Source organism: Balaenoptera acutorostrata, chromosome 7, assembly GCF_949987535.1.
Source record: "Balaenoptera acutorostrata chromosome 7, mBalAcu1.1, whole genome shotgun sequence".
NCBI classification, from domain to species: domain Eukaryota; kingdom Metazoa; phylum Chordata; class Mammalia; order Artiodactyla; family Balaenopteridae; genus Balaenoptera; species Balaenoptera acutorostrata.
In genome coordinates this window covers 110,883,181-110,909,801 of record NC_080070.1, presented here as the reverse complement: position 1 = coordinate 110,909,801, position 26,621 = coordinate 110,883,181, and the positions used below count along the sequence as shown (strand labels likewise).

The 26,621-nt window shown below is 41.9% G+C and overlaps 1 protein-coding gene across 16 annotated transcripts in view; it reads left to right on the top strand.

The window, feature by feature from the left end:
• Positions 1–26,621, top strand: part of MRPS24 (mitochondrial ribosomal protein S24) — a 152,167-nt gene that overhangs the window by 37,344 nt on the left and 88,202 nt on the right. For 12 of the 16 annotated variants that reach the window (XM_057549982.1, XM_057549993.1, XM_057549988.1 and 9 more), the window contains exon 4: positions 25,879–26,084. In XM_057549982.1, coding sequence (XP_057405965.1) covers positions 25,879–26,084 — 206 coding nt within the window. Of the gene's footprint in view, positions 1–25,878; positions 26,095–26,408; positions 26,445–26,621 lie in introns of those variants that run through there. The other 4 variants (XM_057549996.1, XM_057549995.1, XM_057549994.1 and 1 more) reach the window with 2 other exon arrangements.

Below are 26,621 nucleotides of genomic sequence, written 5' to 3'. Positions count from 1 at the left end.
GTCTCTTCCTCTTCGTATAAGAACCCTAATTCCATCGTTGGGACCTCACCCTTATGAACTCATTTAACCTTAGTTACTTCCTGAGAGGGCCCATCTCCAAAAACAGCCACACTGAGGGTTAGGGCTTCAACATATGAGCTGGGTTGCGGGGGGAGTGGTGAAGGAGCACACGCCTTTAACGCAGTGGGTCTTGGTAAGATGGAATGTATTCCTGTAGTTTCCTTGAGCAATGGAAGGTACCAGAAATCATTCTGAACTTTTCCTCAGGAACTTCGCTCCTTTGGCCTCTATTTCACTTTTGTGCTATGAAGATCTCAGAGCAGCTGACGCTCCAGGTCCAGCACGCTTTGCCTCGGGAGTGAAGCGAGGAAATGCTGTGAGGTCTTAGACTCTCGAGACAGTTGAACGACGCGGTCCGTGTTGGGGCTGTGAATGGAGCCTCAGGGCTGTGCCTGTGTGTGGGCACAAAGGGAGGGAAGGGCGGGAGAACGGGCTGCTCCCAGGTGCTGCACTCACCTCGGGTACCACAAACTGTCCCCAAGGTAAGTAATGTTCTAGCGCAAAGTAAAAAATCAAACTTCATGCCAAAAAATTTGTCATGGACAAAGCATCACAATTTTAAACAAAGACAGGGTCAGTGCTACTGGTTCTTCCTTCTGTCCCAGACTCCAGTGTGGCTTGGCGCACAGCGGTGCTATCCAGTACCTCACATTCACCACCCAGAATGAACTTTTCTCTGGTGACATTTGCAGCTTCTGATAGTGGGCCCACGGGGCACAGTGCATGTGACTCCAAAAGAAGACGGAAAAGAATGTGTGAGGCCCCTCCTGGTGGGCTTCCCTGGTGGCGCAGTGGTTGAGAATCTGCCTGCCAATGCAGGGGACGCGGGTTCGAGCCCTGGTCCAGGAAGATCCCACATGCTGTGGAGCAACTAAGCCCGTGCGCCACAACCACTGAGCCTGCGCTCTAGAGCCCACGAGCCACAACTACTGAGCCCGCGTGCCACAACTACTGAAGCCCATGCGCCTAGAGCCCGTGCTCTGCAACAAGAGAAGCCACCGCAATGAGAAGCCCGCGCACTGCAACGAAGAGTAGCCCCGGCTCACTGCAACTAGAGAAAGCCCGCGCACAACAACGAAGACCCAGCTCAGCCAAAAACTAATTAATTAATTAATTTTAAAAAACCACATGTCTGTAAAAAAAAAAAAAAAAGGCCCCCCAAAAGTTCATGACCTAATCTGAGTTTGGGCGCGTGACCATCCGAGAGCCACAAGGCACTTTGTGATGGACTGTGGCCATGGAGGCAGGAAGGTGGGGTGTGAGATTAGTGCTCACTGTGTGGCTATGGTTCACAGCGTGCTTTCCACACACGCTGCCTCACGTCAGTCTTCTGTGAAGCACTGATTGCCATTCTTCTTCCAGTCACGGGGCCGTAGTGCCTGATAACGCAGTTGGCACTCACTGCATGCTCACTCTTTCTTTGCTTAGAAATGAATGTTAGTATGTGCCAGCACTACTCCGCAGACGGAGGGAAGGGGGAATCCCCCAAAAGAGGACCTTTTTAGCTTAAAAGTGTCAACTCAGAGGGTCCACAGGAGCTGAGCATCCTCTTCTTCCTCTTGTTCTTCTGCATGAGTGAAGGCATGGACGAATGAAGGCATGGACGAATGAAGGCATGGACGAATGAAGGCATGGACGAATGGGTAGCTCGTCAATGGTGAGATAACCATAAACAGACTTGAAGGAAATTCCTTACACAGGAGCTTTTAAAGGGTTTTTACTTGTCCAGGGAAACTGATAATATATATTTCATATTTCATAGATTTCACAAATACATGAAAACATTCTTTTGAGCATCTTGAGGAAGCACTGGGAGGGGCTGGCATGGAGGTTAGGAGACCTGATAGGTGGGAGAGTGATATTCACACTCCAGGGTTTCGAGGAGTGCAGGGCGCACGTCAAACTCATTTGTGTCCATCATGCCGGGCACCGGGTGGGGTTTCCGTGCTGGATGCATTCAAACCGCCCCAAGGGCCTGTGGAGTTTAGACCTTAAGAAACAATTTACCAGTAGTTTTGTTCATCTGGTTTGTTTGTGTTGCTCCCTCAGCTGGTCTTCCTGGTGCTCAGCCTGACTCACCTCTGTTTCCACTTCTATGGCATGATCGGGATTTTGCTCTCCAAGTCGTGCAGGTATCACAGCGAGCCCTTCCTTCCTTGGGTCCCCATCTGGTAGCCCTCTCTCTTCAACCTCGCAGCTCGCTATAGTTGGGGTGGGCCTCACCTGCTGTGTGGCCTCCGGCCACCTCGTTACTCTTGCTGAGGAGGTGACTGACTGATTCCACAAAGAGTTATGTCAAGGGTTTATGGACCTCAGTCACAGGGTGTCATGGAATCAGATATGGCAGGTGTTCAAGGCAACCAGACAGGGGCCACGCACTGTGATGCTGTCCAAGGGAAGACCTTGGCTCCGCCTGCGCTACAGCCTTCCCTTCTGACTCCACTTCTGTGGGTGCCTGCCCTGAGGGTTGTTAAACTGACCCCCCATAGAAACAGCCACAAGGACTTCAGCTGGGACGTAAGCTAGAGCTGCCTCCGAGGTGCTGGAAGAATGAGGTGTCCTCACAACAAAAACGAGTGGTTTTCTACTGCTGGAGTAGGACACACAGACAGAGAGCAATATATATGAGTGTGTGGATGGGGAAATGCATAGGCTCTGGAGTCAGCTGACCCGGCCCCTCCTAGTCCACGTGCCTTTGGGGAAGTTACGTAACCTTCTCCGAGCCTTCATAAGGCCGGACCATGATACATCAGGTTCTGTTCAGGTCTGAGCGTGTGTGTATGTATATATACACAGACACACACACAAGTCCTTGGCACGTGGTGCATGTTCCATAAATGATAATTGTAATAATGACAGTAATTAAGAAGTCTTTATGGCATCCCTCAGGTCAGGTAGAGGCAGGTGAGGAGCCCTTTTCACTGTGCACGCAGGGAACTCTGCTGACGAGCTGTCCAGTGAGGTAGCCACTAGCCACAGGAGGCTCTCGACACTGGAAGTGTGGTTAGTCCAAGTGCAGATGTGTCAAAAGTGTAAGATACTCACTGGATGCCGGACACTTAGTATGAAAGTTAAGTGTAAAATATTCATAACTTTTACACTTGAACATATGTTGACGTGACAATGTTTTAGATATAATAAAGAACATATATTATAAAATAAATTTCACCTGTTTATCTTTACTTTTTAAAACGTGGCAACTGGAAAACTTTCTCTTCCACCTGTAGCATGAGTGGTATTTCTCTTGGATAGTCTGGCTAGAGCCTGTCCCGCCGCTTTCCCCAGGCTGAGCCGTGCTGTTCACTGTGCGGGGAGCCAGGGTGTGCCAGCAGGGACAGCTTGTCTGGGTTCAGTTGTCAGAGGCCACTGTTGACCTTGCACTGATTAACGAGGAAACAGAGCACACAGAAAACCTTGATCCTTCGCCCATGTAAATTTTAACACATCCAGCTTTCATTAAAAAAATTTTTTTTAACCTCTTTTTTGGAGTATAATTGCTTTACAATGGTGTGTTAGTTCCTGCTTTATAACAAAGTGAATCAGCTATGCGTATACATATATCCCCATATCTCCTCCCTCTTGTGTCCCCCTCCCACCCTCCCTATCCCACCCCTCTAGGTGGTCACAAAGCACCGAGCTGATTTCCCTGTGCTATGCAGCTGCTTCCCACTAGCTATCTATCTTACGTTTGGTAGTGTATATATGTCCATGCCACTCTCTCACTTTGTCCCAGCTTACCCTTCCCCCTCCCCGTGTCCTCAAGTCCACTCTCTACGTCTGCATCTTTATTCCTGTCCTGCCCCTAGGTTCTTCAGAACCTTTTTTTTTTTTTAGATTCCATATATATGTGTTAACATATAGTATTTGTTTTTCTCTTTCTGACTTACTTCACTCTGTATGACAGACTCTAGGTCCATCCACCTCACTACAAATAACTCAATTTCGTTTCTTTTTATGGCTGAGTAATACTCCATGGTATATATGTGCCACATCTTCTTTATCCATTCATCTGTTGATGGACACCTTGGTGAGAATAGATGAGATTGTATGCCCAAAAGTGCTTTCCCAATGAACTCACGTGTAGAAAGGTGAGAGGCCTTCATAGAAGCCCCTGGTGGGATGGACACGGGTGCTGGGAGTGGATGTGGAGGTGGGAGGCTGGGTGGGGACCCCGCCTGTTATTTCTCCAGCAAGGCAGGTTCTGTTGGATCATCCCATTTATCTGAGCCACAGACTCCATGGGTATAATTTAATTAGGAGTGCTTCTGGTTTTTATGAGGATTAAGTTAAAAAAAGGTGCATGGAAAGAGTTGTTAACCTGTAACCTATTCTGTGCATACAAAGGGATGGGAGGGAGTCAACAGGCACTGAGTATTTTCCACATCCCCCTCAGTGAATTAAGAGAATGAAAGGACAGCCACAGAATGGGAAAAATATTTGCAAATCACATATCCAATAAAGAGAATGTGCCAAAAATATAAAAATTGCTATAATTCTTTATGTATATGCATGTCTTCCTCTTTGGACTGTGAATCATATCCTATTATGTTTGTTTCACCATTGGCTGAATATAGTAGGATCTGTTGGTGGCTCACAGACCTGCAGCCACACAGATCCACACTGGGGCTAGATGCACAGTGAAAAAGGAAGATGAATTCAGCGCTCCAGTGAAAAGTGCATTCTAGTGGTGGATTCCCAGAGATCCAGAGAGATCGCCTGCATCTCAGAGCAGTCATCGTCACGTGGCTGAGTGGCAGTGACAGTGCTCCTTGGCAAAGATGAGAACCGGAGGAGCCTCCGACTCAGGCTCATCCGCAGCCCCTGCCCAGCCCTAATGAACAGTCGCTGGGGAAGGGCTCCCCTCATGCAAAGATGAAGTCCGTTATGTAGAAGTGAACAGTCACAGTCAACACCAATCACTATTGGATCTGTGCAAACATACCACAGGGAAAAGCAGTAATTAAAAATGACCCAAAGAGAAGGAGATGAAGATGAGACCTTTGAAAACGGTTGCCACAGGCAGGTCAAACTGTAACTAAGATGTTCTCCACACACAAATGAATTCATGAAAAAGTGAGCTCTTTGAAATAAGACTGCAAAGCCTGGATGAAAGAGCTAAAAAATGAAATAAAAAGACAAAGAATAAATTAACAGCGGTGAGGAAAGAAATGGAGAAGAAAAGGAAAAGAAAAAAAAGGGATAAAAAGATACCAGAAATACAGATGAAGCAAGAGAGAGGGAGAGAGAGAGAGAGATTCACAGAAAAGAGAGTGAAGAATATACATGACAGGCTTGAGACTAATCAGCAAAATTAGATTTTTTGAAAGTGTTAAAATTGATTTTAGGGAAAATATTACACATGGAAGTCAAACAAAGAAGAATATGCATAAGACAAAGAAAAAGAAAGGATATGTATAGTTAGTATCTCCCTCTACCCCCCAAAAAAAGCCCATAAAATTTAAACAGAAAAAAATATTTAAAGGTATAATTTAAGAAAACATTCCTGAAATAGAGATATAAATCTATATATTTTAAAAGGCATTGTATCCAAGGGAAGAAATGGATTTAAATCTATAAAAAACAGAACAAATCCATGTTGTACTGGGCCCAGTAGCCTTCGATGACTTCCCAGGAGCTGTGGTTGCACGGGATGGGGAAGGACAGGCTCAGCACATGGTTGCAGGGCTTGTGATTCTCAGGATGCCACGCACCCTCACTCTTCTGGATCTTGAGGTCCTCCACCAGCTTGTCCTCCATGATGCCGGCCCTGCGGTGGAAGAAGCCCTCCACCATCTTGAAGAAGTTGGGGTCATCTTCATGGTCAGCCACCACCTCACTGTAGTGTCTCCAGGAAGGTAGTGGGCTGCCTGCAGACCTGGCTGCCGAGCCCAGGGCAGCGGGCCAGGCGCTGGACTGCAGCAGCGCTTCACCCAGGCAGTGTAACTATTCTCTGGACTGAATCCTGAATTTGTCTTGTTGGTCAAAGGATTAAATTCTGCAGGAACTAAGGACCCACCCAGGTGGAGGATGGAATGATGTTGACACTCCTGACTTTGATCAACTAAAGCTTGGACTCTGTTGACATTTGCCCCAATTCTATGCTGATTCTCCTCTGCTCAAGCCCCTTCATGAATATGCATGTACCTTAGCTTAAAACTTCAGCACTTTTGGGCTTCCCTGGTGGCACAGTGGTTGAGAGTCTGCCTGCCAATGCAGGGGACACGGGTTCGAGCCCTGGTCTGGGAGGATCCCACATGCCACGGAGCAACTAGGCCCGTGAGCCACAACTACTGAGCCTGCGCGTCTGGAGCCTGTGCTCCACAACAAGAGAGGCCATGATAGTGAGAGGCCCGCGCACCGCGATAAAGAGTGGCCCTCGCTTGCCGCAACTAGAGAAAGCCCTCACACAGAAACGAAGACCCAACACAGCCAAAAATAAATAAATAAATTTATTAAAAAACAAACAAAAAAAACTTCATCACTTTTGCTGTTGGGGAGACACTGCTTTGGGAAAGATCCCTGGTGTTCTCCTTACTTGCTGCAAGTAATAATAAATCCTTCCTTCTCCCAGAAAAAAAAAACAAACAAAAAACAAAGAAACAAACAAAAATCCTAATAAAGTTACTGGACTTAAAAATAAAGTTACTGGTATCTACTGACATCCAGATACCTTCCCTTCCCCCAAAACTCAAGTTACTTCCAAGTGATTAAAATTTATTTAAATTATTTAGAAGTGTTTTTATTAATTATTATTTAAATCATTAAAAACTGTTTAAATGTGCAATCAGTAGAAAATTGGGCAAATCATAGGAGAAACATAATTTTTGTAGAATGGGAAATCTAATGACCAAATGTGTAAAAGAAATTAGAAGAAAAAAATATACATACCACTTAGTACTTTGTAAGATAATGAAACATAATTTTTTAATTTAGAAGAAGAGTGACTATTATGCATTTATCTTCATACTATAAGGTTAATATTATTATTTCTAGATTATAGGATTAAAACAAAAGACAATGTATATGCTGATAAATGGTGTTTAGAGGAAAATCTATGGTTACGTGATGGAGTAACAACTAATGAAAGTAAACTAGGTATGTACTCAACTAAAATAGGCAGGAAAAATATACAGATGCACATGAACACACACTCAACCTGAGCAAAGCAGAGGGAAGGCTGTGTAAAACAAAGCATATTTTTGTGTGTGGTGTTAAAGAGGGTTCTAATTTCATTTCTTTACATGTAGCTGTCCAGTTTTCCCAGCACCATTTATTGAAGATACTGTCTTTCCTCCATTGTATAGTCTTGCCTCCTTTGTCATAGATTAATTGACCATAGGTGCGTGGGTTCATCTCTGGCCTTTCTATCCTGTTTCATTGATCTATATTTCTGTTTTTTTGTGCCAGTACCATACTGTTTTGATGACTGTAGCTTTGTAGTATAGTCTGAAGTCAGGAAGCCTGATTCCTCCAGCTCTGTTTTTCTTTCTCAAGAGTGCTTTGGCTATTCAGAGTCTTTTGTGTCTCACACAAATTTTAAGCTTTCTTTGTTTTAGTTCTGTGAAAAATGCCATTGGTAATTTGATAGGAATTGCATTGAATCTGTAGATTGCCTTGGGTAGTATACTCATGTTGACAACATTGATTCTGCCTATCCAAGAACATGGTATATCCTTCCATCTGTTTGTGTCGTCTTTGATTTCTTTCATCTGCGTCTTATAGTTTTCCGAGTACAGATCTTTTGCCTACTTAGATAGGATTATTCCTAGGTATTTTATTCTTTGTGATGTGATGGTAAATGGGATTGTTTCCTTAATTTCTCTTTCTGATATTTCATTGTCAGTGTATAGGAATGCAACAGATTTTTGTGTATTAATTTTGTATCCTGCCGTGTTACTGAATTCATTGATGAGCTCTAGTAGTTTTCTGCTAGCATTTTTAGGATTTTCTATGTATGGTATCATGTCATCTGCAAACAGTGACAGTTTTACTTCTTCTTTTCCAATTTGGATTCCTTTTATTTCTTTTTTCTTCTCTGATTTCCATGGCTACAACTTCCAAAACTGTGTTGAATAAAAGTGGTGAGAGTGGACATCCTTGTCTTTTTCCTGATCTTAGAGGAAATTCTTTCAGCTTTTCACCATTGGGTATGATGTTAGCTGGAGGTTTGTCAAATATGGCCTTTATTATGTTGAGGTAGATTCCCTCTATGCCCACTTTCTGGAGAGTTTTTATCATAAATGTGTGTTGAATTTTGTCAAAAGCTTTTTCTGCATCTATTGAGATGATCATATGGTTTTTATTCTTCAATTTGTTGATGTGGTGTATCACACTGATTGATTTGCGGATGTTGAAAAATCCTTGCATCCTGGGATAAATCCCACTTGATCACAGTGTATGATCCTTTTTATGTGTTGTTGGATTTGAATTGCTAGTATTTTGTTGAGGATTTTTGCATCTGTGTTCATCATATTGGCCTGTAATTTTCTTTTTTTGTGGTATCTTTGTCTGATTTTGGTATCAGGGTGATGGCAGCCTCATAGAATGAGTTTGGGAGTATTCCTTCCCCTGCAAATTTTTGGAATAGTTTCAGAAAAATAGGTGTTAACTCTTCTCTAAATGTTTGATAGAATTCACCTGTGAAGCCATCTGGTCCTAGACTTTTGTTTGTTGGGAGTTTTTTAATCACACTTTCAATTCCAGTACTTTTGACTGGCCTGTTCATATTTTCTGTTTCTTCCTGCTTCAGTCTTGGGAGATTATGCCTTTGTAAGAATTTGTCCATTTCTTCCACATTGTCCACTTTATTGGCATACAGTTGCCATCTCCCAGAGTAATGGAAATAAAAACAAAAATAAACAAATGGAACCTAATTAAACTCAAAAGCTTTTGCACAGCAAAGGAAACCATAAACAAAATGAACAGACAACCTATGAAAGGGGAGAAAATATTTGCAAACAATGCAAGAGACAAGGGATTAATTTCCAAAGTTACAAACAGCTCATACAGCTCAATATCAGAAAAACCCAAACAACCCAATCAAAAAATGGGCAGAAGACCTAAATAGACATTCCTCCAAAGGAGACATACAGATGGCCAAGAGGCACATGAAAAGATGTTCAACATCACTAATTATTAGAGAAATGCAAACCAAAACTACAATGAGGTATTACCTCTTAACTGTGAGAAGGGCCATTATCAAAAAATCTACAAACAATAAATGCTGGAGAGGGTGTGGAGAAAAGGGAACCCTCCTACACTGTTGCTGGGAATGTAAATTGGTGTAGCCACTATGGAAAACAGTATGGAGGTTCCTTAAAAAACTAAAAGTAGAGCTACCATGTAGAGCTAGCAATCCCACTCCTGGGCATATATCTGGAGAAAAACTTGGTTTGATAGTATACATGCACCCCAATGTTCATTGCAGCACTATTTACAATAGCCAGGACATGGAAGCAACCTAAATGTGCATTGACAGATGACTGGATAAGGACGATGTGGTACATATATACAATGGAATACTACTCAGCCATTAAAAAGAATGAAATAATGCCATTTACAGCAACATGGATGGACATGGAGATTATCATACTAAGTGAAGTAAGTCAGACAGAGAAAGACAAATATCATATGATATTGCTTATATGGTGAATCTAAAAAAAATGATACAAATGAACTTATTTACAAAACAGAAACAGACTCACAGACTTAGAGAATGAACTCATGGTTACTGGGGAGAAGGGTGGGGGAGAGGGATAGATTGGGAGTTTGGGATTGACAGGTACACACTGCTATATTTAAAATAGATAAACAACAAGGGCTTACTGTATATCACAGGGAACTCTGCTCAATATTCTGTAATAACCTAAATGGGAAAATAATTTGAAAAAGAATAGATACATGTATACGTATAACTGAGTCACTTTGCTGTTCACCTGAAACTAACACAGCATTGTAAATCAACTCTACTCCAATATAAGATAAAAATTTTTTTAAACTGAAAGCATAATTTAATTATATCAACAGCAAAAATGAATTAATCCGAGATGATTCTTTTAACAATTAAGTAGATAAATTATTAGCTAATATATATATCAATATGATGGAAAAGTGAGTATAGTAATATACAAAATAAAAATGAGAAAGGGAAAAACCTTTAAGGAAATTAAATGAATTATAAGACATTTGGAAAGAGAGAACAGCCATCAAGACTCCTTATGCACCAAACTGATTTTAGTGATAGAAATCTTAAATAGCATTCGGAGTTCTATCCCTCCAGAGGCACCTCCACTCAGATGGTTTCACAGGTGAAATATACCAAATTATTAAGAAACATAGAAGTTAAAGATGCTCTGTAAACTGTTCCAGAACAGAGAGACAGAAAAAGCTTCCACATGTGTTTTTATGAGATAAAGCAATATATTATCAAAAATGGACAAAAGTATCTGAAATTTAGAAAGACAAAACAAAACAATCACAAGAGAGTCTTACTGATTTTGATACCAAAAAATCTAAATAAGACATTGGCAGATAGAATCTAGCATCAGAAAAGAGTAATATGTCGTGATTGTATGAGTTTTAAACCAGGAACAGAAATGTTTTAATATCAGAAAATATATTAATAACCTTCACCAAAAAATGGAGGAAACTGTCATTTGATTTTCTCCATGACAGTATTTGATAAAATTTAATATCCATTCCTAACTTTTAAAACATACTCTTAATAAAAAAGGAATTGATATAATTCTTAAAAGTAAGAATATATCTCAAGTTAAAAGCCAGTGCTATGTCTTAAGGTACAATATCCAAAACATTCCCACTGAGTTAAGGACAAGGAGAGATTGTCAGTTCAAAAGTCCCATAATAGTGTTGATACTTTTAAGGGACTCATTCCTTAAAAGGGATTCATGATCTGATTCCTGTAAGCACACTTACCTTGTTTATAGACTTAATAACTCTTACAGCCAGAGGGAACTTCAATTAAAATGTATAAACTGGTTGGTAGTCTTTTATGCACACAGCACAGACTGTTGTGAATCCTACTATAATCATAACCTATGGTCATTTAGACTAATTTTCTGAAGCTTAGAAAATAGCTTCACTCAAATGATGATGGAGGTTTGCAATGGCTGTGTCTTTGCCTTTTTGACATACTGTTCTTGATTAGGATGAGGGAGATTTTCAGCAGCAATGTAATCGCTAATCTTCATTTTGTACCATGAAAAAACACAATTCTTTCTGGACCTACCGTCGCATGAGACACTTATTGAAGTATATTCACAAAAGCCAGTGCTGTCAGGGCCGGGCCTCTCTCACCGGGCTCCCAGGTGTGTCTATGCCTGGCGAACTCAAGTTTCTGCAGTGAGAGTTTAGCTGGCCTTGAGTGGGGTAGAACCGGGAATGTACTTGGCATTGGAACAGGCCGAACAGGCTGGACTTCACAGAACAGACCCTCTTTTGTGTGGTGTGATCTGAGGAAACAATCTGTTTGAATTTCCTAGCTTGAGGGCATTTATTTTTTCATCTTAACCATTAATCATTAAGATTTGTATCTTTATAAACTAGAAGGACTGGATGCCTGGAGCTATCAATAACCACCTACAAATCACATTGTTCTTTGTATTGTCTAAGTGACTCATTGCAGTGAAATGCGGTGGGGCTGCCAGCCTCCATCAGAATCCACTGGTCTCCTCCTCACTGGCCTGGCTCCCTGAATGGGCCCCCGGCTCTCTCTTCAGCTGTGACAATCTGGCCTGGAAAAAAAGCTCCGCACCAGTCTGCACTTCTTACTGAGCAGAAGTACTTTGTCCTCCGGGCAACTCCTTCCCAAATTCTTGATGCCCAGGTCCCAAAACTGCTCTGCAGTCTCTCTGGGACTCACTGCTTTGTAGGAACTGGCCAGGCCACTGAGAATGCCGGTGTGAGTTAGAGATGCCAGAAGGCTTTTTCCCCACATATTTTCCTCTTATGACTCAACTGCATGATTGAGTAAGGCAGGAACATCCAGAAGATCAAGAACATTCTGACCTCAAGTTACACAGTCTGCCTGAGTGGTTTTTGGTCCTTTTTTATTTTTTTCACTTTGAGATACTGATTTTATTTACTTTTTAGGTATATATATGGAAATAGGATTGCTGGATCATATAATAGTTCTATTTTGCATTTTTTGAGGAACCCACATACTGTTTTCCATAATGACTGTACAAATTTATATTCCCACCAACAGTGTTCCAGGGTTCCCTTTTCTCCATATACTCACCAACACCTGTTATTTCTTGTCTTTTTGATAATAGCCATCCTAACAGGTGTGAATTGAAATCTCGTTGTGGTTTTTTTTTTTTTTTTTAATCTTTATTGAGTAATTTCTTAGCACCCACCTGCCGGGGGGAAGTTGGGAAGTTTTGTCCAGCTGTGGAAGATCTGCTTTCACTTTCCACACACAGGATCCTTGTGACAGCTGATGTGGGTTTACAGAGAGGGCTGGCTCAGCCAATGTCCGCAGCTCCTAGCTTCAGAAAGGTCTGTGTTGTGAGCCCTGAGGGCCGGTGATATTCACAATAAAGGAAGCCATCAAGAGGGTGGGTTTCCTTTCCGTCTCTTCCCTTAACTTCTCCAGTTTGGGGTATATCTTGAAGAAGATTTTAGAAGACTTGACTTTTTAAATGCAATCAGACAGCCTAGGTCACAGAAACCTGACTGTCAAGGAAATTTGCTGTGCTTCCCCTCATATCCAGGAGTTTTTATAATTATAGCTGGGTTCTATCTACCCAACTTACTGAATCTGCAGTGACTCACAGTGTTTTCTAACTGATGATGCAAGATATCTGAATACCCTAAACTTGAATCTTGGAGGAGAAAACAGGCTCATAAAGGTTTGTTCAAAGAGATATCAACGTAACCTGAACATGCGGAAAGGATGGATTGCCTGAAGAGGCAGGCAGGTCTGATGGTCAAGCACCTGCTGAGTGAGATTCGGTTTTAACCACTGGCTGGGTGGACCTTGGCAAGTGATTGACCTCTTCACATCTTAATGCCCACCTCTGTGAAAGGAGGATACTAGTACAGACTCTCCCAAGGGCCCCTGAGAGAAGTAAATGTCAGCACCTGCATTACAGCAAGTGCTCTCTATGGGCTTAATATATGATTATTCAAACTGAGTTTCAAGATTTATTCACTCTCCAAGTATTTTGTGCCAGGCACAATCCCAGGGGCTGTGGGCCCATTGACTTGAAAGTATGTCCACCAAGAAGACATAATATTCCTGGAAGTTGGAAAATATTGATCTCAGGATCATGGGCATAGTTGTGGGCAACTTTTGTGCCCAGTTGGATCTGCAGGATGATGAGTTTCTTCATGGGAAACTGAGTGGGGCCATTAATGATGAAAACACTGAGGTTGCCTAGGAAGAAGGTACCCCATAATTCCTAAGATTTGTTCAATATGTAAGGACCAGATTATTCCTGCATTCGACTAAAAATGATCAGGTGGGCCTGATCCTGGTCTGCCCTTGCTAGCTGAGTTCTGTCTCATTCACTTTCTCTCCACCACAGTGCTTTCTACAGGGCTTGGTACTTAGTAAATATGTAGTAAATACGCAGTAAATTGAGTACCGAGCAAGAAGAAAACACTGGAACATGCATATGGATAGGAAGAAGGCAAATAATAAAGTAAAAAGAGCAGAATGTTAACAGGTGATTCTGAGTGAAAGGTATATGAGTGCTCACTGAAATCATTTGAAATTATTTCCAATGAAAAGCTTTTAAAAAGGACCTATTACTGTAGCTTTGTAGTATAGTCTGAAGTCCGGAAGTCTGATTCCTCCAGCTCTGTTTTTCTTTCTCAAGATTTCTTTGGCTATTCATGTTCTATTGTGTTTCCATAGAACTACCATACAACCCAGTAATCCCACTACTGGGCATATACCCTGAGAAAACCATAATTCAAAAAGAGTCATGTACCACAATGATCATTGCAGCTCTATTTACAATAGCCAGGACATGGAAGCAACCTAAGTGTCCATCGACAGATGAATGGATAAAGAAGATGTGGCACATGTATACAATGGAATATTACTCAGCCATAAAAAGAAACGAAATTGAGTTATCTGTAGTGAGGTGGATGAACCTAGAGTCTGTCATACAGAGTGAAGTAAATCAGAAAGAGAAAAACAAATACCGTATGCTAACATATGTATATGGAATCTAAAAAAAAAAAAAAGTGGTTCTGAAGAACCTAGGGACAGGACAGGAGTAAAAATGCAGGCGTAGTGAGTGGACTTGAGGACACAGGGAGGGGACGAAGCTGGGAAGAAGTGAGAGAGTGGCATGGACTTATATATGCTACCACATAGATAGTAAGATAGATAGCTAGTGGGAAGCAGCCGCTTAGCACAGGGAGATCAGCTCCGTGCTTTGTGACCACCTAGAGGGGTGGGATAGGGAGGGTGGGAGGGAGATACAAGAGGGAGGAGATATGGGGATATATGTATATGTATAGCTGATTCACTTTGTTATAAAGCAGAAACTAACACACCATTGTAAAGCAATTATACTCCAATAAAGATGTTAAAAAATAAATAAAAAGGACCTATTATATTATTCAAGTAGATGACAAAATGGTAGAATCACAGTTGTGGGATATGATTAGTTTTAATGGTTCTTGTTGTTTTTCTGAGCTATTCTATACAGCTAAGTATATCTTGGGATTTTTCCCGTGTTGGATGTCACAAGAAATGCTAATTAAATTTAATAGAATTATTTGTATATGATTTATAAATATTTAATAAATTAGAATTGGCAATAACCAGACAGAAATGTTGAAACAGACAGCCTCTGAGATAAATTTTCTCTGCTTTCATGGATTATATTATGTCTGCCTGTGATAACTTCACAAGAAGGAACATTTTTGTAGCTGCTGATTCATTTCTTCCTGGCAGACAGAGCTCCAACAAAGTTGAAATATTACTGTTAATCTCTTTTTATTTAGATGTGTGCTAGAATAGCATTTGAGGCACCATGGATATAAACCAGCACTTCTGTGTTACTACGAAGATATAATTTGTTTATTTGAACCAAATTATCTTGTAATGGGGGCCAAAAAAGTTCAATTCTCAAAGACTAAACTGCACTCTCAGCTGGCTTCTTTTTGAAGAAGTTTCTGTTTAGCTTGGAGTCTTACAAACTACAATTATTTCCCCAAATAAAATACTGTATTAGTTTGCTAGGGCTATTGCAACAAACAGAAATGTGCTGTCTCCCCATTCTGGAGTTCCCGAGTACGAGACGGTGGTGTGCAGGGCTGGGCTCCTCTGAGGCGCCCGGGAAAGGTCAGTCCCAGGCCTCTCTCCTTACTTCTCACAGCTCCTTGGCTTGTGGCAGCATAACTCCCAATTTTTACATGACGTCCTTGTGTGCATGGCTTTGTGTCCAAATTTCCCTTTTTTTGTAAGTGCACAGTTGCATTGGGTTAGGGCTCACCCTCATGACCTCATCTTTTTTTTTTTTTTTATAAATTTATTTATTGATTTATTTTTGACTGCATTGGGTCTTTGTTGCTGTGTGCGGGCTTCTCATTGCGGTCTTGTTGTGGAGCATGGGCTCTAGGCACGCGGGCTTCAGTAGTTGTGGCTTGCTGGCTTCAGTAGTTGTGGCACACGGGCTTAGTAGCTCCGCTGCATGTGGGATCTTCCTGGACCAGGGATTGAACCCATGTGCCCTGCATTGGCAGGCAGATTCTTAACCACTGCGCCACCAGGGAAGCCCCTCATGACCTCATCTTAATTTGATCATGTACAGGTACTGGGATTAGCACTTCAGCGTCTTTGGGGAGAGATACAATTCGACCCACAACAAATACATTTAAACTACTGTAGATAACTGAAGATAAGGACTATATAGTTTTTAATTAACTCCAACTTTCTGAGAAATTTAATTCCACAAATCTGATAAAAGTAAAATACTCAAATAATTTCACAAACTTTATCTTTTACTCTATGTAGAGCTTCATTTAGGGAGGCTTTGTTGGCATCTTAAGTACCTGTTGATTATCCTAAGAATTATAAAACAAGTAGATCATCTGAGTTCTTTAACTCTGAAAAGGATCAGTTAAAAACCAAAAATGAATTTATTTTTTGCTATTTTAAACAGGAGCATAATTGGAGCTCCCCTAAAACCATGTGGGGGACTGTGTACTCCTAAGAGACGGAACATAATGATGCAGGAGCCTCTGAGGTCGGAGTGCCTCATTACCTCCCCCTCGGGTGAGCAACTTGCTCCCGAGGGATAAGATCGTGTTAGAATCCCATAGGGACACCCCGAATCCATGTCACCAGGACCACGCTTCCATAGCCATTTCCATAGCAGCTTGAAGTAAGTACCTATCTTGGGTAAATTCTAAAGCAGCAGTTCACACATGGGTGCTGCCGGTTGTAGGTGTGTCCTGAGTAACTCATCAGGAATCGTGAAGTTGACGGGCTTGACAATTCAACAGTTTTAAGTGGGACCAAGGGGAGGGGAAGAGCAGATGCAAGAGGTTCCCTGTGAGAACCCACACTCCCTTACTGGCATCCCACTAGATCTTTCTTGCGTGGAAGAGAAAGAGTCCAAATCACAACTAGCACCTATGGGTTTGCTACACCCAGGAAGGTCACCACTCACTGCACTGTGTGATTCATTTGATCAGATCCTCAGAATTCAAGTCAATGTAGAATAAGTTATGAAAATCTTTGGGACTGGGGGAACCCTATTCCAGGGCTGACCCTCTTCTCTTGGATGTCTCTCCCTATTAAGTTTCTACATAGTGGAATTGGTTAAATAGTACTAAAATACTAGCTCTTGGCCTCGAAAAACTAAAGACCTAAGAAAGGTTGGCAGTTGGCCTGAGTTGAATCATTTTCCAGAGATTTGTGCTTGCCACGGCCTCCTTCTTGGAGTCTATACTTTTGTAAGTTACTGCATTTCTTTACCATCTCCCTGGTCGTGTTGTCAGGAAAGCAGCAAGGAAACTTGAGAGTCAAAGTTCAGGAATGTGAGCTGACCTTTGAAAGACCTTAGTAACAGCCAGTGCCCTGCAGAGGGTGAGCGTTTTTCTTCAAATGCTGTGGGTGACAAAATTTATAATTCTCATAGATAGCTGGTTTCCTGTGCAGAGGGAAGGTACGTGATGCCTGTGGAGAAGGCAGCTATGCTATGTGGTGGCAGTGATCAGGACAGTGTGGTAGTGGCAGAGGGACAGACACAGAGAATCCAGAAATAGGCCCGTCGCAAATAGGGCAAACTAATTTTTGACAAAGGTGCAAAAGTAATTCAATGGAGGAAGAATAGCCTTTTCAACAATGATGCTGGCCCAATTGGACATCCAGAAGCAGAAGAAAAAAAGAACTTCAGGACTTCCCTGGTGGCACAGTGGTTAAGAATCCACCTGCCAATGCAGGGGACACAGGTTCAAGCCCTGGTCCGGGAAGATCCCACGTGCCGTGGAGCAACTAAGCCCGTACGCCACGACTACTGAGCCTGCGCTCTAGAGCCTGTGAGCCATAACTACTGAGCCTGCGAGCCACAACTACTGAAGCCTGTGTGCCTAGAGCCTGTGCTCCGCAATAAGAGAAGCCACCGCAGTGAGAAACCCGTGCACCGCAACGAAGAGTAGCCCCCGCTCGCTGCAACTAGAGAAAGCCCGTGTGCAGCAATGAAGACCCAACGCAGCAAAAAATAAATAAATAAATAAATAATAAATTTTAAAAAAAAACCCTTCAACCTACACTTCACACCTTCTACAAAAATTAACTGAAAATGGATCATGGAAAGGTATAAAATGATAACATTTTTGAAAAAAAGAAAAAGCAAAGGAGAAAATTAGCATGATCCATAAAAGAAAAAAATTGATAAATTGAATCTCATCAAAATTTAAAACTTTTGTGCTGCAAATGACCCTGTTAAGAGGATGAAAGTATGATCTATAGACTAGAAGGAATTACTTGCAAACCACATATTCAACAAAGGACTAGTGTTTCACGTATATAAAGGACTCTTGGAATTCAACAATAAAGATACAAATAATCCAGTTAGAAAATGGACCTCAAAATGAATAAACATTTCACTGAAGGGAGTGTGCAGATAACAAATAAACACATGAAAGGATGTGAACATCACTAGCAATCTAGGGAAATGCAAGGTAAGACCGCAATGATATATCACTACATACCTATGGGAATAGCAAAACTACAAAATAGTGTCACCAAATGCCAGCAAGGATGCAGACTAGATCACTCATCCACCGCTGGTGAGAATGTAAAATGGTACAGCCACTCTCTGGGAAGTGGTCTGGCGATTTCTTATAAAGTGAAACATGAAAATGTATGACCCAGAAATGATACCTTTGATCACTTATCCCAGAGAAATGGAAACATATTCATACAAAAACCTGTGCATGAATGTTCCTAGCAGCTTTATCTGTAATACTCCTAAACTGGAAACCTCCCCAATATTTTTCACTGATTGAACAGTTAAACAAATTTCAGAATCTTCACACCACGGAACAGTATGCAGGACTATTGGTAAAGGCAACAACCTGGGCAAGTCTCTAGTTACGCTGAGGGCAAAAGCCAAGTTCAAAAGGTTATTACATACTATATGATTGTGTTTATACAACATTCTTGAAATGACAAAATTATAGAGATGGAGAGAAGATTAGTGGAGGAGCTAATTAAAAGATTAGGGAGTAGCTATAAAAGGGCAGCAGGGGGTATCTTTGTGATGGTGCATTCTGGATCTTGACCATATCAGTGGTTGAGATATTGTCCTGTAGTTGTTATTCAAAATGTTACCATTGAGGAAATCTGGGTAAAGTATACGTGGGATCTCTCTGTATACTTTTTAAAAACTGCATGTGAACCTATAGTTATAGGTTTTAGTTATAGGTTTTAGTTATAGGTTTATCAAAGTAAAAAATTTAATTTAAAAATAATTTAAGGTTGTTGTAACATGCAAAATTAACAATGTGAACCACTTCCTAACACCTCCTTTCTCCAGCTGGGCCCATGGTTTATCCTTCTCTCCAATTATCTTTTAAGGGTAAAAGTTCCAGAGCATGAAGGCATCTAAGATCCTCAGGGAGTGGACATCCTGAGTTGTTCTGATTTCTCCCTGATGAGATCCGGCCCTGTCTTGGCCCCCACACCATCTGTTTCTACTTTCTCTTGTACCAAGACAGATGGGAGAGATCCTGTGCCGTGGTAGGTTCTGTAGAGTCACTCTTAGAAGCTTAAAAATTCTGTATTATCTGGGATCAGGGTAATATGTTTGTGTCAGTAACCAAATATCTCCAGAGAGAACACCAGCAGGAAGTGTGGGTGGAAGAAAGATCAGAAAATCAGGCCAAGCTGGAGAGCTTCAGAAGCTCTGCCTGAAGCAAGGATACCCTCTCGACATTATAACTCAGCTATCTGGCAACTTGCTCCTTTAAAAATCAACACAGTTAGGCATATTTTAGCCACGAAAGGCTCACCAGCATTTGAGTAACATCATATCCCAAACCGAAATTGACCAAGGAGACTTGAGTCTGCCAGGGCCCAAGGAATCATGCTGTCGACGTGCACCACTTATAATCTGACCTCTTGACAGGGTGGCCTGGTGGAATGCGTAGCCACCTGACTTACTGGCAGGACATCTGCTGTCAGCAGTGTCTACTTTCTTCTCCTTCTCTGGATCCAGGTTTGCTGCCCTAGCCTAAAAAATAAATGGAAATTTTTGTGTGCTGGGCATGGCCAGTTCCGGCATTCTTGAGACCCGATAAGTTATTGAATTGAGGTAAGGCTATGAAAGAATACATTTCCAAAGACTATTGAGATTCTCTCTACAGAACAAAAAGTCTTAACTTAGTTACAAATGTAACAGCTTGTTAGCTCAGTCTCATTTCTGAAAAAGATATCATCATCAGTGTTTATTCCATGGACAAAATTCCTTCCAAAATAAATAGTCTAGCCTTGCATTCCAAGTAGATCTAGTTCAAGATCAGAGTTGCCACTGAGGTTAGGAGGAAGGAGGTCCAGGTCCCAGCCTCCATATCATGCCATGTCAAGGAAGACAGTCACGTATGACAGCCCATATATCAATGCCTCTGCTTCTACCATTCCTGTATTCCTTCATTCTCCACAGTCCCCACATGACATTGCCCCCCCCCCCCGTCCCATACGACAGTGCCCCTTCTCAATATCCCCATTTGACATTTCTTTGAGTTGCTTCATCTGCTTGGTGTGACCATTTCTGGTTCTCCTGTTTGTACTTTTTGTGTCTCCCCAGGATGATAAACAAGAGTCCAGAAATGGGATGGTCAGGAAAAATTATGTTCTGTGGTGGTTATTTGTCACTTGTGGCCTCTTTTTCTTCTTCTCATCAGTCTGGCTAGAGGTTGATCATAGATTTTATTGTTCTCAAAGAACCAGCTTTGATGTCATTGACTTTCTCTCTTTGTTCAAGGCACTGATTTCTGCCTTGATCTTTATTATTTCCTTTCTTCTGATTATATTAGGCTTAATTTGTTCTTTTTATAGTTTGTAGGTAGAAGCTGAGGTTGTTGATTTGAGACCTTTCTTCATTTCTCATGTAGGCCTTTAGTGCTATAATTTTCTCTTAGAATACTGCTTTAGTGGCACCCCACATATTCTGATACAGTATATTTTCATTTTTAATTCAGTTCAAGATAGCTTCTCTTTTCCCTTTTGATTTCTTCTTTGATCCATGGGTCATTTAGAAACACATCTTTTAGTTTTCATGTATTTGGGAATTTTCCATATGTCCTCATGTAACTACTGATTCCTAATTTTATTCGGTTGTGGTCAGAGAACACACTGTATGGCCTGAATCCTTGAAAGTTACTGGGACTTGAGTTATTCCCACAATGTGGTGTAAGTTGGTGAAGGGCGCAGAGTCTGTTGCCGTCTGGGTCAGGGTGGCTGATGGTGTCGTCCAGCCTCCTGCACCGGCTCATCTGCCTGCCTGTCCTCTCACTCCCCGGCAGGGGTGGAAGTCGCCCTCTGAGACTGTGGTGCTGTCTGCTTCTCCTCAAGTTTCATCTGTTTTTGTGTCACTGTATCCTTATCTTCGTTCCCTGTAAAGTGTCTTTTCTCTCTAGGTGCTTTTAAGATTTTTCTCTCTATTTCTGGTTTTGGGCAATTTGATTTTTTTGGTGTGGTTTTCTTCATGTCTATGATGCTCAGCTTTTGCTTGGATCTGGGAGTTAAAGTTTTCATGAAGATTGGGAAATTTGGGGACATTATTTCTTCAAGTATTTTTCCTGACCTACCCCCTTCACTCTCATTGGTGTCACTACCTGTCGGACACTTGAAATTGTCCCACACATCACTGGTATTCTTGTCATTTAAAACAATCTTTTTTTTTTTTCTCTTTGTGTTTCATTTTGAATATTTTGAATGTCTATATACTCAAGTTGACTAATTCTTTCTTTTGCAGTGTCTAATCTTCCCTGAGTCCCAGCCAGCGTATGTGTGTGTGTGTGTGTGTGTGTGTATCAATCTCACACATTATAGTTTTCATTTCTAGAAGTTCAATTCACTGGTTTTTAAAAAAACGTATCTTCCATATCTCTACTTAAATAACTCTTTTAGTGTCTATGCCTGCTAACTCTAACATGTGTGTCTGCTCTGCGTCTATTTCCCCAGACCTCCAGAGTTTCCTGTCATGCAGTCTCCAATCTGTATTCTGATACCTACTCAAAGGGGACCCTTGCATATCTGGAGCTTTCTCTCTGGCCCTCGCTCCTGCTAACTCCAGCTTCCTGAACCCCTAGACCCTCATCTCCATCTTCTAGCTCAAGGAATCTGCTGGGCCTGCCTGGTTCCCCCTTTCCTGTGCTGCAGCCTGGAAACCCTCACACAGTGTGACTGGAGCCATCACGGGGCTCATCTTGCTTATTTACTACCTCTCAGCAATTACTGGCCTTTGTCACTGATGTCCAGTGTCTTGATAACCATTGTTTCATGTATTTTTTTCTGTAGTTTTTTTTTAGCTGTTTCAGGCAGGAGGGTAAATCCGGTCTTGATCACTCTGTCTTATCCGGAAGCAGTTGATTAAACAGTTAGGAGCCGACCATTCCACCCCCAGGTGATCACCCAGGATAAATGAAAGCATGTGCCCTTATAAAGATCTGCACACCTATGTTCATTATAGCGTCATCTGTAATAGCTCCCAGCTGCAAGCAACACGGATTCCACAACCGGTGAATGGATAAACAAACTGTGACACATCCATACATACACATCCTCAGCAATAAAAAGGAGTGAACTGTTGATGCGTGCTACAGCATGGAAGGACCCCACCATACTTAGGCTGAGTGAAAGCAGCCAGACAGAAACGGAGTGTTGACTGAACGATTCCGTTCATACAAAATTCTAGGAAATGCAAACTAATGGGTAGTGACAGAAACCAGATCCATGGCTGCCTGGGCTGGAGGTGGGGCTGCTGGAAGGAGGGGTCACAAGGAGACACAAAGGAACATTTGGGGGTGATGGCTATGTTATATCTTGATTGTGGTGGTGGTTTTACAGGTGTGTATATACCAAATAGTATACTGTAAACAGCTGCAGTTTGTTTGTTGAATATACTTCAATAAAGCTGTTTAAGAAATAGTGATCCTGGGCTTCCCTGGTGGCGCAGTGGTTGAGCGTCTGCCTGCCAATGCAGGGGACACGGGTTCGAGCCCTGGTCTGGGAAGATCCCACATGCCGTGGAGCAACTAGGCCCGTGAGCCACAACTACTGAGCCTGCGCGTCTGGAGCCTGTGCTCCGCAACAGGAGAGGCCGCGATAGTGAGAGGCCCGCGCACCGCGATGAAGAGTGACCCCCGCTTGCCGCAACTAGAGAAAGCCCTCGCACAGAAACGAAGACCCAACACAGGCAAAAATAAATAAATAAATTAATTAATTAAAAAAAAAAGAAGGGAGTAACTTGAAAAAAAAAAAAGATGTATGGTTTGCAAATATTGTCTCCCATTCAAAAAAAAAAAAAAAAAATAGTGATCCTGAGCAAGCTTGGTGGTGTCATTCCTACTTCCAGCCCAGAAACACATGTCTGTGTCTAAGGAAGAAAAAAGGCCATAAGTCAAAACTAGAAGAACAGTGTGAAAGATGGTGGGTACGCAGCTGCCCTGCAGTCCTTGTCGTGCTCTCAGACCGTGGCAGTGGCAGAGGGCAGCAGCAGAGGTCTCTGTGCCTGGTCGGACATCAGCAGAGCAAAGGATTGCTTACCTGTCCTACTATATCCTTAGGGAAAAAGCCTAAATAAACAACTTGCAAGATCAGATAGAATGCATTTTGTAGATAAAACTTTGATAACTGTTGCTGAATGGCCCTCCAGAAAGATTTTTCCAATTTATTTTCCCACCAGCAATGAGAGAGTTTCCCCCTCTTTTCAATGGTGATCCATATTGGGGATTATCTTTCTTCTTCATCTTGTTCAGTCTTAATAACTAGTAGCTCATTGTTGGAATTCACATTCCTTTGATAATTAGTGAAGTTTAACTTATTTTTTATTTTTGCTGACCACTTTTTTTTTTTTTTTTTTAGTATATTTCTTGTTCATGTATTTGCAATATTTACTTTTTGGTCTGATTTTAAGAGATCTTTATTTAGTAAGTGTATTAGCCTGCTAGGGCTGCTATCACAAAGTACCACAGATAGGGTGCCTTAAATGACAGAAGTTTATTTTCTCGCAGTGCTGGAGGCTGGAAGTCTGAGATCAAGGTGTCAGCGTGGTTAGTTTCTCCTGAGGCCTCCTTGGCGTGTAGACGGCTGTCTTCTTCCCATGTCCTCACATCATCTATCATCTGTGTGTGTCTGAGTCCTAATCTCCTCTTCATGTAAGGAAACCAGTCAGACTGGGTTAGGGCCCCACCCATATGACCTCATTCTACCCTAATCCCCAACATACGAATCATGAGCCCATGTCTGTCAGAATTTTAAGTATTCTATCTAGTCCATTTTTGCCTCCTAAATTTATTTCTGTTGATAGCTAATACTAAGAAACTATATTTTTTATTGCTTGCCACATGCCAGGCACTAAGTTCTTTATAAATATTAACTAGTTAATCATCACACAGCCCTGTGAAGTAGGTTTTATTATTAACTTGTCCTGGATCACACAGCTATGAGGTGGTGAAGCTAATATGTTAACTTGGGCGATGTTTAACCACTATGCAATCCTACCTCCCAGGGGAGAACCTTAGATGCACAGAAGTCTCAAACTTAAATGTGCTTATATACATGCTGTTTTTGCTTCACTTTTGGGGTTGTGCTTTACAGAGGCTTTTCATCCCGAGAGCATGACAATGATTTGTTTTTCCTCTGCTATTTTATATCAGATTGATTTGGAATTTGTTTCGGTCCAAGAATTTTTTTTTTTTTTCATTTTAGTCATCAGGCATTGAGGACTTACGATGGCCTGGTGCTGTGCTAGGGTGCTTACAAACACTAATGTACTTAAGCTACACAACAGCCAATTTTAGCAGACCTCCTGGTTTTACACGTGAGAAAAGACAAGGTTCCAGGAAGCTGTTAATTATTCCAGTTCACACAACAAGTATATGGGAAACTGGGGTTACAAATCAAGGTTTATCTGTCATCAGACGGTTACTCAAAATCACCATTCTGACAGTTGAGATGGGGGTAGGATTCCAACTCTGCAGGTTTCCCAAATGCTTCATTTGCCAGTTGCCCTAAAGCTATGTATTGTTATATTTGTTTATTAGTTTTACTGAATCGGCTTGAGTATCAAAAGACTAAATTTTATTTCGTGGAATTTCTAGTCTATCCAGTCTGTTCCTGCAAGTTATCACATAAATATAATACATGCAATTGAATGGACCAGGATAGAATTCTGATATTTAAAGCAGGTTTTTAAAATAAAGTCTTCATTTTGTAAAGTTAAAAATTGAATCTTGCAAAATTAATAACGCTCATTTTCTTGACTTAATAATTCCGTATAAAATGGTTATTCAAACTAAATCTTTGAAGTCAGCTGGGCTGCTGTTTTGAATCCATTTAAAAACCTATATGCTCAGATCAGAATTTGCTAAGGAGATTACTGAATTTGGAGTGCATGCTCATATTTTTGGATTCAAAATAGTTTCAAAATGCTGGGTTTAGAGTGCATTAAAAAAAGGTGGCAGCAGATGGATGGTAGGGACATGCCTCTGGCACCCAGGGAAACACATTCCATGCTGTGGGTCTGGAGAGACCGGGCTGCAGACTGGGAGAGACTGGAGTCAGGCAGAGCTGGGGGACCTTCAGCGTTGTCCCTTATTACGCAGAACCCTGGGCAAGGCGCACGATCGCCTTACAGCACAATTACCGTATGGGCACGATGGGAGTGAAGTGAAACCTGCCTCAAAGAAGTTTATGAGAATCCACGATGATGCATGTAAAGCACATAGCACAGTGCCTAACGGCAAATGGCAACTCTGCTGTGATTGAAACTCGTATGTTATTCTCTGTGTGCATTTACGTGTTTGAGAATTGGAGGTCTCCTCCGACAGTAAAATTCATGACTGATAGGCTAATTTACTTGGGATGTTGCCCCATTTTTACATGTATGAATAATGAGAGGGTGTCCAGATGTGGCAGACCCCTGCATAGCCATGATGCCTGGCGTGTGGTAGGTGAAAAGAGGTGTCCCAGTCACCGAACACTCCTCCTTTCCCCCAGTGAAGTCTCAAGACTCCGTGAAATATATCCCCGTCGAATGATGTTTTGTTTCATTCCATGGGCTATGGGTTGACAGACTTTTTTCACTGATTCATTCATTCCAGAACTATTTGTTGAGCACCCACTGTTTGCAAATACCTGTGAAGGACACAAGGATGAGAAGACACGTGTGACCGCTTTTCAAGGACACCTATTCCAGCAGGGGAAGCAAGAAGCCAACAGACAACTTCAGGATGAGGCAGGGCAGGCCCAGCCCCAGAACAGGCAAGATGGACAGACTGTCACCTTGGCCATGATGTGTGTGGCACAGGTTAGTACAGGTAAACGTGCACTGGAGCTGCGCTGCTGGCTCTTCCTTGTCAATCTGCGTGGCATGGAAGAGGGGGTTGATGTATGCTTTGGGATCGGGGTGGTCTTAAAATTAAAGTATGTTAAAGAATGCTCCACTTTGACTTCTGGGTACCTAAGCCCACAATGGTGTGATAATGGAAAAGATGCCAGTGCCACGCATGGAAGCTTTTTCTTGACAAGGCCCCTGCTAGGCACTTTCTGTGAGTACATTAGTCTCTTATTGCTGCTGTAACAAGTTACAGCCAACTAAGTGGCTTAAAATGACAAATTCATTATCTCACAGTTCTGGAGGCCAGAAGTCTGAAAGGAGTCTCAATCCGCAAAAATCAAAGTGTCATCGGCAGAGCCACTGGGCAAGTGGACATGGGAGAAGGATCTGTTTGGGAAAATTAATTGGGAACCAATCACTGGGGAAGGTGTAAAAGGAACTTCCCAACACAACCTTGAGAAACAGAGGTATTATTGCACCAACGTGCTACACCTATACCCCAACTAG